The sequence below is a fragment of the Acomys russatus genome, chromosome 11 (genome assembly GCF_903995435.1).
Source record: "Acomys russatus chromosome 11, mAcoRus1.1, whole genome shotgun sequence".
Classification (NCBI taxonomy): Eukaryota; Metazoa; Chordata; class Mammalia; order Rodentia; family Muridae; genus Acomys; species Acomys russatus.
In genome coordinates this window covers 4,832,722-4,845,458 of record NC_067147.1, presented here as the reverse complement: position 1 = coordinate 4,845,458, position 12,737 = coordinate 4,832,722, and the positions used below count along the sequence as shown (strand labels likewise).

The window sequence follows — 12,737 nt, the reverse complement described above, 5'->3', positions numbered from 1 at the left end:
GCATGGTGGTGCACGCCTTTAATCCCAGCACTTGGGAGGCAGAGGCAAGTGGATCGCTGTGAGTTCGAGGCCAGCCTGATCTACAAAGTGAGTCCAGGACAGCCAAGATAACATAGAGAAACCCTGTCTCAAAAAAAAACAAAAACAAAAACAAAAGCAAAAAAAACCTTTATAATGAAAAGATGCAAACCTCTTTCTAGCAAACAAGGCAAAAGCAGGGACAAGTGACTCCCACACACCTATGAAGTAAATACCTTCAGACGGGAAGTCAGGGCCAGATCAGGGCAGGGAGGTTCAGCACCAAACACGATCACTTATCATCATACAGGCCGGGCGTCACTAACTCAGAAACCCCTAAATCTGAAGCCTTGCAGGGACAACACACACGATGGCACGAGTAGGAAATTCCACACCATGAAACTTGTTTTCACTGACAAAATTATTTTAAAAGATTGCGCACAACTGTCATTGGGCTGCACCCATAAGGTATGCATGAAATAAGTTACGTGTTTAGCTATGGGCTCCATCCCTAAAGTATTTCATAATGTCGATGCAAATATTCCAAAATAAGAAAAAAGGGCAAGTATTTCAGATAAAGGGTACTCACTGCGCCTACAGTTTTTAAGAGAGTTGCCAGTCCCAAGTAATTCAGCTGTATTAGAGCAGTGGGTGTCAACCTTTCTCACTCTATGACCGCCTAACACAGTTCCTCACGCTGTGGTGACCCCTCGACCATGAAATTATTTCCTTGCCATTTCACAACTGTAACCTTCCTACTGCTATGAATCATAATGTATATGTCTGACATACAGGATATCTGGTATTTGACCCCAAAGGGGTCATGGCCCACGGGTTGAGAACCACTCTATTAGATGCTCCTTCATGGCCGAAAAGCCAGAGAACCAGGCTTTAGTGAGCATCTGGGACGTGGCTGACAGGAGCTGGACACACACACACAGAGCAGGGAACTCACCCACCACTGTGAATTTGGTAACAACAGGAGAAAGCACCGTCAGGGAGCTTGCGGCACAGGAGGTCACAGCAACTCCTCCCACGGCACCCCTTCAGATCACTAAGGAGTTACCTAAGCGTTACCAGGGCTCTCTTTCTGTGACCCTCATGTCTCAGAATCTCTCGTGTATTAGATAAGAGAATTAACGCAGACATTTGCAAAGCACCTCCAGGGGCTATCTCCTGGCAAGTCAACCTTTGATGTCAGGAGTCGATTTTTTTTTTTTTCCAGGATTCGAGTTTTAATTTGCTTTTGTTTGTTCTCCTTCCACGGTCCAGGCTGGCCTCAAACAACTCTCCTGCCTCAGCCTCTCGAGGAGTGGAGATGACAGATGTGTGGCAACACAGTCCTACCCAGATCTTCAGCCTTGCTTTCAGCCTCAAAATGTACTAGGCCTAAAGTTGCTCTAGGCACTCACTTGCTTTTAAGTCACCTACCAACAACATCACAAAAGAACACCTTCTGCAGTGATAATTATTTGCACATATGCAGAATTACTTTTTAAACAATACATTAACAGCCCAGTTGACCGTATCTCCATGTCAGGGACAGGAACACTAACTGGTACCTCTCTTCCACTTCTAACGGTGAACCCCACGTGGAAAATTCCAGCCAGTGTTGTTCCAAGGAAATGCCAAGCTACTGAAAACAAGTGCAGGAATCCTGACCTCAGAGCGGTAAGCGCAGAGCCAGAGTGCTCACACTTTCCTCCTGCTGGGCTGCCTCCCAGCTATTCCTTGAAGCCCCGTGAGTCCTCTGCCACCTTGGCACGGAGTTCAGGAAGACACAAATCTGGTCTACTCGGGAACACTCCCTCCCTTAATAAAACCCACTCCACAGAGACAAAGCCAGCAGTGAGGCAGAAGACAAGAGAACAAAACACCAGCCACGCTCAAGGGCACAGAGAAGAGGCCTTGCGTCAGAGAGAACACTCAGGAAGTACATTCTGTCAGATCCTTCAGCGAAGCTGCCCCCCAGCACCCCGGCGCCTGGTGTGACCCTGGCAAGTGGCTGGCTTCCTGTGCTCTGCATCTTTCCCCTCTGAAGTAGGCTGTGCTGCTGAGAAAAACTAATGGGGAAAGCAGAGGGGCTTAATGGAGAAAATCAGCTCCTGCGGCTTTTAACTTTTAAAAACATGCACGTCTTTTGATTAGCAAATGTTTCTTTGAAGTTTTCAATGGGCATCTATTTTCATTTTCCAAATAAAACCATTAATTAAGTGTTCTTCAAACTGCAGCAGCTCCTCAGGATCTGTAGGGCACTGGGCCTATCTATATCTGCTTGACCCAGGGCCTCTCAAAGAACAGCCCAGGGCTGTTCGAGTTCTTTATCTAACATGGCATAGTATTTGCAGGTAAGTTACACACTCCTCCTGAATACTTGAAGTCATCTCTATATTCCTAACACTGCCCGACACAACGTAAATGATACAGAATTCTCGTGGCATATTGTTCACGGAATACCAAGAAGTCTGTACATAGCTAGTGCAGAGGTATTATGTAATACACACATGCATATATGTATCGCACACTGCAGGTTCCATACATGAAGGCTCAGTGCACACACGCCCTCGCACCCCAGCTGTGTATCCAGACCATTGTGCACAGGCCCATGGAAAGCATGCCCCTCCCCCACACCCCCTCCCACCCTACCCCTGCCCTCCCTGCTCCTCCTTCCTTTAACTCAACCCCATGGGGCAGACCAAGCATGCAAGGTGGAGACTCTGCTCTTAATGCAGCCATGGACTCCTCTAGCCAGTGCAACCAAACCAAGGCCTAGGACGACAGGAGCATTGCCGAAAGTCCTTCTGTGCAAAGATGCTCCGGAGAGGGGCGAGTGCCACCTCTCTCTGTGACTCTCGGATGCCTTCTTCCAGGAATGGCACTCCACCGGACCTCGGCTGACAGATAAAAGGAGTCATCTTATTGTGAAAGCAGTTTGAATTTTGGAAGGATTCTAAGCAGATAGCTCAGAGCCTAGCAGCTCTTTCCTATTCTTTTTTGCGCTTCCTGGAAATCAAATGTGGATGTCAAACAAGGCCACGTGATGAAGAAGCCGTGCACGGTGGCAACGCTGCAGTATAGTACTGAGGACCCCTGAAAATTACCAGGACATGTTATGTGGGGACAAGAAGAGTCGGTGCAGAGGACCGCACGGCCAGGCTGGCCTGCACTCCTCAAGTGCGTGACAAGACTGAGAACACCAGACCCCGCAATGGCAGGGGAGCCTCATCCTTACAGGACCCCCAAAGCTTGTCACAGCATAGGAATCCATCCAGCGCGGTTAGATGCTCTTATCCAGAGGTTCTCAACCTGTGGGTCACGAACCCCTTAGGGGCGGGGGAGGGGGGCTCACCGCAGATACCCTGCATATCAGATAATTTGCACTAGGATTCATCACAGTAGCAAATTACAGTTATGAAGCAGCAATGAAATGATATTATGGTTGGGGGCCAGCACAACACGAGGAGCACGGTGTTAGGAAGGCTGAGCGACACGGCTCTAACCTGTTCTCCACCTGACTAGGGATTCGCTCCTGGGTTCTGCCCCACCCCCGCCCTCATTCCACAAGTCCTGCCGCCATCCTAGTCCTGTGCCAACCATCTAATTCCCAAAAGAAAGCTGCCGGAAGCTGGCTTACCATCCAGCCTTAGGAAAGGAAGTCCGGACACATGTGACTACAGGAACGAACCAAGAAGACGTTACAAACCAGTCACAAAAGGATGAAGCATGCCCAATCCCACCAATGAGAGGCGAGTCAAAATCAGAGACAGAAAATAGAACAGCAGTGGCTGGAGACATATGTGGAGAGGGTGCAAGGTGACCATCTCACGGGGGTAGGTTAGCTCTGGCTGGGAACACTGAAGATCAGTGGTGCAATGACAGCGCCACATGTGCAAGGGTCCTGAGCCAGCTCCCCTCCCACCAAAAGAAAAGGCTGTGATAACAAACTCTGTTACCAGTTATTTTTCAACAAAATTTTTTTTCTCTTAACACAACTACAGCTTCATGCACGCTAGGCAATGTTACACACCAAGTTACATGCCCAGCCTTTTTTCAGTTTGGGCTTTTGTCCTTATATTTCCACAGATGGCCATAACTTATTTTGAAAATATCTGCCCCTGTGATCATCCTCTCCTAACCCTTTGCCCACAACTATTGACCCCTTTCCTGTCCCTGTTTCTATTCTCCTTTCTTTTCGAAGGTGTGTGTGATCCAATCAGAGTTTCCAACATTGTATTTTGAGGCAGGCTCTACCTACTTGCCCAGGCCGACTTGCCCAGGCAGGCCCTGAAGTTGTAAACCTCCTGCTCTAAGTCCTGAACAGCTGAGATTACATGCTTGTGTCACTAGCTCCAGCAAAACATTTTCTTAAGAACCGTAACTCCTACCTTCTGAGTTCACAGCCTGCCCCAGACTACCTGTGTCCAAGTATCTAACTTAAGAGTTCTGACCACTGTGGTAAATGCCACTACCTAAAGCAAGGTGGAGAAGAAAGGGTTTGTTTGCCTTACACCTCCAGGTAATAGTCCATTACTGAGGGAAGTCAGAGCAGGAACTCAGACAGGGCAAGGACCTGGAGGCAGGAGCGGTCAGTTGCAGAGGCCATGGACAGTGCTGCTTATTGCTTGCTCCTTATGGTTTGCTCAGCCTGCTTTCTTATAGACCCCAGGACCACCAGCCCCGGGGTGGCATCACCCACAATGGGCAGGACCCTCCTCGATGAATCCCCAATTAAGAAAGTTCCCTACAGACTTGCATACAGCCCAATCTTATGAGGACACTTTCTCACTTGAGGCTCCCTCATCTCTGATGACTCCAGCCTATGCCAAGTTGACATACTACTAGGCAGCTTGCCTGGCTTATCAGAAAGGGCCCAAAATGACTCGTTTGAACTTATTGCTGATAATTGTTGGTTAATTGGCTGCAATCCAATCAATTTCTAAATTGGACCTTCTGTTGAGTCAGAAATGCACTTTACACACTGGTCTGCTAGGCCTGGTCTGCCTTAGTGTGCTCGGTTCAGTTCCATCAGCCTGTGAGGACTGGGCAAATTCACAGACCACAAAATCTCTTCCATAAACAGCTGCTGCCCAGCTGTGCTTCTGTACCACTATAAAGATGAAAAACCCTTCGCCCAAGCTCTACCACCCAGGGTCACGTGAACCCACATCACCTTGTAGAGGAGCCTGAGTTCTTCCGAACTCATTCATCCGGTGGTGATTTCCTAAGATTTACAGGTGACATATTTGGTGTTGCCTTGGGCACCGGAAGGTACCATCCTGGGGGAAAAAAAAAAACTTTCCGAGCCAGCGATTTCCATGAGGGAAGCAGATAAGAAACAAGAAAACACCAGTGTTGAGAGAGCACAGAACACAAAGAAGCAGGTGACATCTGCCAAGTAAGGGGACATCTGAGTCTTACTGGGGATGGTGGGTCCATTTCTCTGTCCACAACTTTTTTTTAATGGTGTATTTATTTATTATGTATACAGTGCTCTGCCTACATGCCAGGAGAGGGCACCAGATCACATTATAGATGGTTGTGAGCCATCATGTAGTTGCTGGGAATTGAACTCAGGACCTCTGGCAGAGCAGCCAGTGCTCTTAACCTCTGAGCCATCTCTCCATCCCTATCCACAACTTCTTAAAGCAACTCAGCATCTCTTTAACAATACCTGATTCTATCTCAGCCACAGGCACTGGCCACCTTTATAAAGCCATGTTGTTAAAATGGTAAGTGTATCCTCTGTCTGTCTAGAACCACGGTCATCTTCAGGTCTTCTGCCAAGTAAAATAACTGACCTGTTAGACAATTCACTCATCTCTTTCACCTCTGCCTAAAAGGAGAAAATGGCCTCCAAGTTCTGCTCAGTCTCCCTACCAATCAACAGTGAAACCTAAGTGAAGATCTGGATTCTTCTTCCCAGTCTGATGTAATCCTTCATACAGCCTTCTTCTTTACCAGAGGCCCCAAACCATAGGCAGGGACCGTCCTCGATGCTCAGGTCACTGTGCAATATTAACTATGGTGAGTGGATCACAGAGTGTAAGATGCCCAAGCGACTGCCAACGGAGACCTCGGTGTCTCCGTCAACCTCACCAGGCCAAGACTGAATTGTGCTCACATTTCCCAATGAGAAAAACACACTGAAAAGATAAAAGTATCGTTTGCAGGACCTTCTGCAGGCAAGACGACAGCAGAAAGGGACATCTCTGCAAATTCAGTCTGTGTGGAGCCCAAGGCACAAACTGAGCCAGATGCAGGAAACCCTGGATCTACAGTTAGAGTGAGGACGGGTTCAGCGTCTCAGGACAGCGTCTCAGGACAGCATCTCAGGACAGCTGCTTAGCACAGTGAGGGACCAGAGAACACATCAAGGAATGGCAAGGAATTGGGAAATACTTAGCATAAAAGGCACACCTTCAGGGTTTCTCCAGCCGCCATGTGCCTTGCCATCTTCCCTGCCCATTTCCTCCCTGTTCCAGTCTTTGTCCATCCTGCTGTGCACACCTCCCACGGCCCTGCAGAGCTGTGTGGCGGGAGACGACATTGACCCACTCTCCACAGAGCCCTCTGCACCAGGAAGCTGCCTGGTGTGTAGTCGGAAGCAGACACTTCAAATTGATAGAACCTGGCGGGAGGGAAAAGTGTTCTGAAATGTTTAAGTGAAAATATTGCTGGGAGAGTAGTGAAAAATCCAAAGCAATTAACATCTGCTAAAGAGCTAGACGAAGAAACTGAGCTACAGCCATGGGCTGAACGTCCTGCAGACACTAAGAACTGAACGTACAGCTGCATTTTCAAAGGGTGCAGACTCATCAGAACAGCAGAGATATGGGCTTACTCTTACCTAGCCTCCGGGAGTGCTCTGAAGCCAACGTAGTAAGGAGGCAAAAATCCAAATATTCATGCCCAAGGCTACAAATTCAGAGGGCAACCAAGTATTTGGCTTGAAGTAGAGAAGAGGATGGCAGTGAGAAGAGCTGAGGGTGCTACTGCCTGACACCCACATCCAGTCCAGCAGGAAGTCACTTTCTTTGTTCTACCCCCCTCAACCCAAGCATAAAGTAACAGCATGCTAACACCAAGAAAGCATCTGAGGTGATGGCACCCAATGTGACAGGGACGAGGACCAGCACCGCACTCGACATCAAGAAACATGGGCAGAGGAGGACAAATGGTTCCAGAGATGGAGACTACTGCCCCAGAAGAAAACGGAACATCCCAGGAAGAAAAGGAGATGCTTCACAAATGCGCCAAGAACAAAGCAAGAACACAGGAGGTCTCAGAGGAGAAGATAAAGAAGAAATTTTAAAAGAGAGAGAGATTGGGGACTGTGAACTACTAACCAAAACCCACCTCTCTCCCCAGGGGGAAAAAACCCTAGTAAGTAAATTAAAAGCAAAGCACAGAATATACTGCTGAAAACTGAATTAACTCAAAGAATTATGAAGTGAATGGAGTGAACAGACTTAACAAGATTAAGAAAAACAAATAAAATATAACACTGACAACTATCCAATATGCAATAAACTCCAGGGAAAAATAATTTTTAAAAAATTCATGCATGGAATTATAGCAAAAAAAAAAAAAAAAAAAAAAATCCCACAATGAATACAGAAATCACTATGTTGATTGCAAGAACACAGTGTGTGTAGAAATGGCCAACCCACTGAGCTCATAGGAATAACAGATTCTAGTCAGATCATTCTGGGATAAAAGCAGGATTGCATGCTTAAAAAGCATATAATCTGCAAGTGGGGAGAGGGTAACAAAACAGGCAGAAAGCTGTGTTGTCGCATCAGACACCATAAGACCCTGAAGGCAGCAGACACCAAGTCTATAGAGTGTGGCCTGTGACTATACTTGAACTTGGTATCCCAAAGCCAAAAGCCAAATGCCAAAGGCAGATGTCCGCAAATGTAAAAACACCCAGAGAATAAAACCACCCACGGTACATAAAAACAGAAATCTAATCTATCCAGCTAAGCAATCAACAACAACAACAAAATCTGCATAAAGAACTGAGACAAACAACAGAAAATCCGGCGGGGGAGCGGGGGAGGGGGCGGGGGGGAGGGGCTCAGTAGAAAGGTACTGGCTGCGCAGCCGTGAGGACCTGAGTGCAGATCCCCCAGCATCTGGGTAAGATCTAGGGACAATAGCACCTGCTATCACGGTTGGGATCTGGCAGAGATGGGCAGCTCCCTCAGGCCTGCTGGTCAGCCAGTCTAGCCTCGTCAGAGAGCTCCAGGTTCAGTGACAGACTAAGCTTCCAAAGAATAAGGTAGAAAAACCTTCCGGCATCAGCCTCTGGCCTCTTGTGCACACCACAGCCACATCTGCGTACACACATCAAACACTATGGAAAATGTCGTTTCAGGTCTGAATGGGACTCTTTTAGAATGAGAAACAGGGGAAGCAGAAGAGAGACTATGCTGGCAATTTCATCCTGTTTGTTTGTTTGTTCGTTTTTGGTTTTTTGAGACAGGGTCTCTCTGTGTAGCCTTGGCTGTCCTGGACTCACTTTGTAGACCAGGCTGGCCTCGAACTCACAGCGATGATCACCTGCCTCTGCCTCCCGAGTGCTGGGATTAAAGGCGTGCGCTGCCACCACGCCCGGCTTGACAATTTCATCCTGTAAGGTGATGGAGAAATCGCCAAACACTGCACCTCTAACTTCTCACTGCTAAACAAAGTCCCTCGCCCTAACCTTACACGACCCTTTTAGAAAAAGTAATCTCCAAGGTTAAACATAGTTTCTTTCTTTCTATTGAAGCTAACTAAATGTAACACTTCCACTATAGAACGGCATTGTCGGATAAGTCAGAGTGCACAAAGTTACATGTATCCACCTTTGTAGCCACCCTCGTGTGACCCACTAGAAAGCTGTTCAGGAGCTGTCCCCCTTGTGTAGCCAACAGGTACTTAGGGTGGCTAGAGTTCGAGGCAACAGGTGTCATCTTTCTGTTGTTGGAAGGGGATCTCTTTATAAATCGGTTTTTAATCGGAACGATCTGCCCTAGTTATAAAGGAGCATGGCAGAGGAGAGCGTGCCCAGATGTTTCCAGGGTGAGGGTGGGATGGTGGATGGGAGCCAGAAGGGTTTTTTCAAACTTCTGCATTTTTCAAGGGAAAAAGGCCAGTATGGCTGGTGAACAGAAGACAAGGAGCAAAGTTTACTGTACCTAATGCAAAGCTAAAAACACTGCAGCCATCTACACACAGGGAGACAGCAGACTAACACGGAATCCGGTGTCCAAATAAAGGGTCTCCATGATAGTTTCTTATTTTGTAAATAAGAGTGTTACTCATATAGACTACAGCACACATTAGGCTTTGCTGGTGGTGAAGTGCTTCTTAGAATGTGGCATTTCCATCCTGGAGGACACTAGGGGCTCAATGCAACACCGAGTGACATGGCCGGAAGGACAGAACCCTCAAGTGGAGAAGCGAGTGATTCCGAAGTTCTCGCGGCACCTGGCAGAGCAGTGTTCCTTTTTTGTGTGTGCATATAGTGTGAATTCTCTCTTTGTGCAAAACAAGTAGATACAGCCCCCGGCTGTGTCCTCGTGTTACGCCAGTGGGTGTACATACCTAAGCACACACAGAGAAAATGGCTCAATTCATACGGAGCTACACGAGTGTTTTGAGACACCGCTCTTGCCCAGAGGCTTGGCCTTTATGTAGTCTGGGTGGTTAAGAGTGAGATGGGAAAGAGGGAGAAAAGTAGGTGCAGAGGAGGAGGAGGAGGCGGAGGAGGAGTGTGGGAGAAGGAGGTGAGAGTGAGGAGAGAGAAGTCTCCAGAGGCTCGACCTTTCAAACACCACTGACATGCAGACACTCGGCATGCTTCGAGCGTAAGCTTTGGAGCATTCCGACTGGAACAAAACTCACCAGTGGCTATGGCCCAGTAAATGTCTGGTCCACTCAGTAACTCACCACATGCTATGGGGGAATAGACCTGGGACCCAGGAACTTGAAGCAGAATCCGAAACGGAGCAACCCGTGCGCTGGAATCCAGCACCGCGTCCAGAGCACCCACAAGGCGACCTTCAGAGGGAGAGAGAAGGAAGGACAGTCGTGAGTCCAGGACAGGACAGGCAGCCAGCCCATACCCACCCACTCCCACGCATGGAGCTGTGGCGGTTAACAGACATGAAACAGACATTAGTTTTACCAAGTCTTCCATGTAAACACTTCACCAGTACTACATGGGTAACTCTTAAAACTACCAAGTCCGGCTATAACCATTGAGATGTAACAAGTATAAATTAATAAAAATTTAAAAAAAAAAAAAAAAAGAAGAAGAAGAGGCCAGTGTCAGTGAGGTGAAATCTTCTGGGCAGTGTTTCCTGAGAGTCACACACAGAAGCTGTGGTCCCCGAGGCAGTCACGGTTGTACCTGGTGCTCTCATCCTCCCAGGCGCCTACAGAACAGCTCACCACGCTGTGAGCACTCACCCGGGGTTCCACAGTCCTTCCACGGCCCCCACAGGCTCATGTTTGAATACTTGGTCACCACTTGGCAGAACTGTTTGGGGGAGGATTAGGAGGTGTGGTCTTGACTGGGGGTACACTTTGAAGTTTCAAAAGCCCACACCACTCCTTGTTAGTTTTCTTTGCTTCCTACTTGCAGATAAGGATGTGAGCTCTCGGCTTCTGCTCCAGCACTGTGCCTGTCTGCCCTGCTTCCTGCCCTGATGGCCATGGAATCTAGCTCCCAAAACTATAAAACTCAGGCATAGTGGCACATGTGTACATAGATATACCTATATTTACATAATATGTAAATATGTACACATATATTTATGTACACGTGTATGTATATACATACATACATACACATATATATAAATAAATATATATATATATATGCTTTATACCAGTACTTCCTATTATAATCTACTTCAAAAGCAGTCTTTCCACAAAAGCTGCAACTTGCAACTACATCAAGCACAACACTAAGAAAACTCCTTTTGAGCATGCTCAGTCTGGCCTCTAAGTTCCCATCTCCCTGCCTCGGCCTTCTGAGTAAGGATTGCAGACATGCCTCACCAAGCCTGGCTCTCATGGCTCCTAGCATGAGTAGTTATCAATCAGTCATGTTACAACCAAGATAACCTCCCTGTCAGAGGCCCCCTCCTCACCCTATCCATGGCAAAACTATCCCACAAGTTCCTCGCTCTGTCCCGACTCCATGACCTTCCCAGGAGAAGAAGGATAGAGGGCACAGGGGCTGTATACGCAGTATAACTCTGGCTACTCAGAAGCCACGCCTCCTCCTTCCCGGGTGCTCCCACATTCCCAGGGCCTGAGCAGCTGCCTTCTGCAACTGAGCCTCTCCTGATAGGACGTCCAGCAGCTGTTGCACAGGCGGCTGAAGGTGTGTTTGCGAAAGACTGCTGAGATCAAACATTTGTCTAGCAAAGATGGGATGGGGGCAGTGACAGAGCAGCTGAGGAAAGTCAGAAAGGGGCTGCATGCCCGCCTCCCCCCCCCCCCCCCCCCCCGCACACTTCAAGCTTTGTTTGACTGGCAGGGCTGGGGATCAAATCCAGTACTATGTACACACTAGGCAAGCACTTACCACCCAGCTATCGCCCTAGCCCCCTGGGGGACTCAAGGAACCACAAAAACAAGGATGAGGAAAGGATGTATAGCAACTCTTTTTTTTTTCCTTTCTTTATTTTATTTATTTATTTATTTATTTATTTATTTATTTATTTATTTATTTATTTATTTTGACTGGAAAGAGCGGTTATTTCCCTCTGTAAGATTCAGGTGCTTTTGAAAGGTCAGGGTGTCTTACATCCACCTTTGGCTAGTGGGAAGGTGGGGAAAGCTGTGTGCAGAAAGCCACAGGGGGTTTCCACTCTCCTGTGGAGCCCGGAAGTCTTCCCATCCACACAAGAAAAATCTGAGCAGCCTCAGAGTGGGGACTTTTCCTCACCTCACCAAAGAACTGTGGCCACAGGTCAAAGCACAATCCGAAATCTCTAGACAGCGTGAGAATTTCAGTCACAGGTCGGGTAGCTTCCCCCAGGTAGCTTCCCCCACCCCACCCCACCCCCGTCTGCAGCCACTAACTGAAGGAATAATTGGGTAGTGAACCTGGTAAGGTGCTGAGTGTGGACTGAGTGCCTGAAAGAAAAATCTCTCGAGACTACAATCTTAAGGGAACCTCCTACCCTGCGGGGGCTTTAACACCAGGCACTGTCCCAGAGTGAAGTGTAACAACAGGTAAAGGCCTCTGTGAGGGCTCATCAAAAGCCCAGAGTTCCCTGGACAGGTGGCCAGGGCCTAATCCAAGGTACAGAAGAACACTGTCCAGGCCAGACATTTCCTCTTGCTTTTCTGTCCCCAAAGGCGGAGGTGAGAATGACCAAGAAACACTTACGAAGGTCACAGGCCCATCGTGGGTAACATTCACTGATATGACCACAGAACCCTCACCTTCCAGTCACTAAAACAACTCCCAACTTCCTAGCACAGTAACTGTGGATAAGAGGGAAGAACAGCCAGAATCAGCCTGTCTGAAAAGCCATTAAAGGAGGCCAGAGACACAAGGGCATCGACATGGGTACCTCTGAGAGATTTAAAAACCCTGGTATCACATTTCTGTGGTGGTATGGTATACTGTACAGTAGATAAGGCTATAGCCAGCCTTGAAACATGGTCCAAAACGCAACCAGAGGACCACCCCCTTGGTTCCAGTTCCC

The 12,737-nt window shown here is 47.9% G+C and overlaps 1 protein-coding gene across 4 annotated transcripts in view; it reads right to left on the bottom strand.

The window, feature by feature from the left end:
- Positions 1-12,737, bottom strand: part of LOC127195358 (TBC1 domain family member 8) — a 160,767-nt gene that overhangs the window by 31,310 nt on the left and 116,720 nt on the right. For 2 of the 4 annotated variants that reach the window (XM_051152730.1, XM_051152728.1), the window contains exon 2: positions 9,958-10,068. Coding sequence is in view for 2 of the 4 variants with exons in the window: in XM_051152728.1 (XP_051008685.1) it covers positions 9,958-10,068 (111 nt within the window). In the remaining 2 variants the exon portion in view is untranslated. Of the gene's footprint in view, positions 1-9,912; positions 10,069-12,737 lie in introns of all 4 variants that reach the window. The other 2 variants (XM_051152729.1, XM_051152727.1) reach the window with 1 other exon arrangement.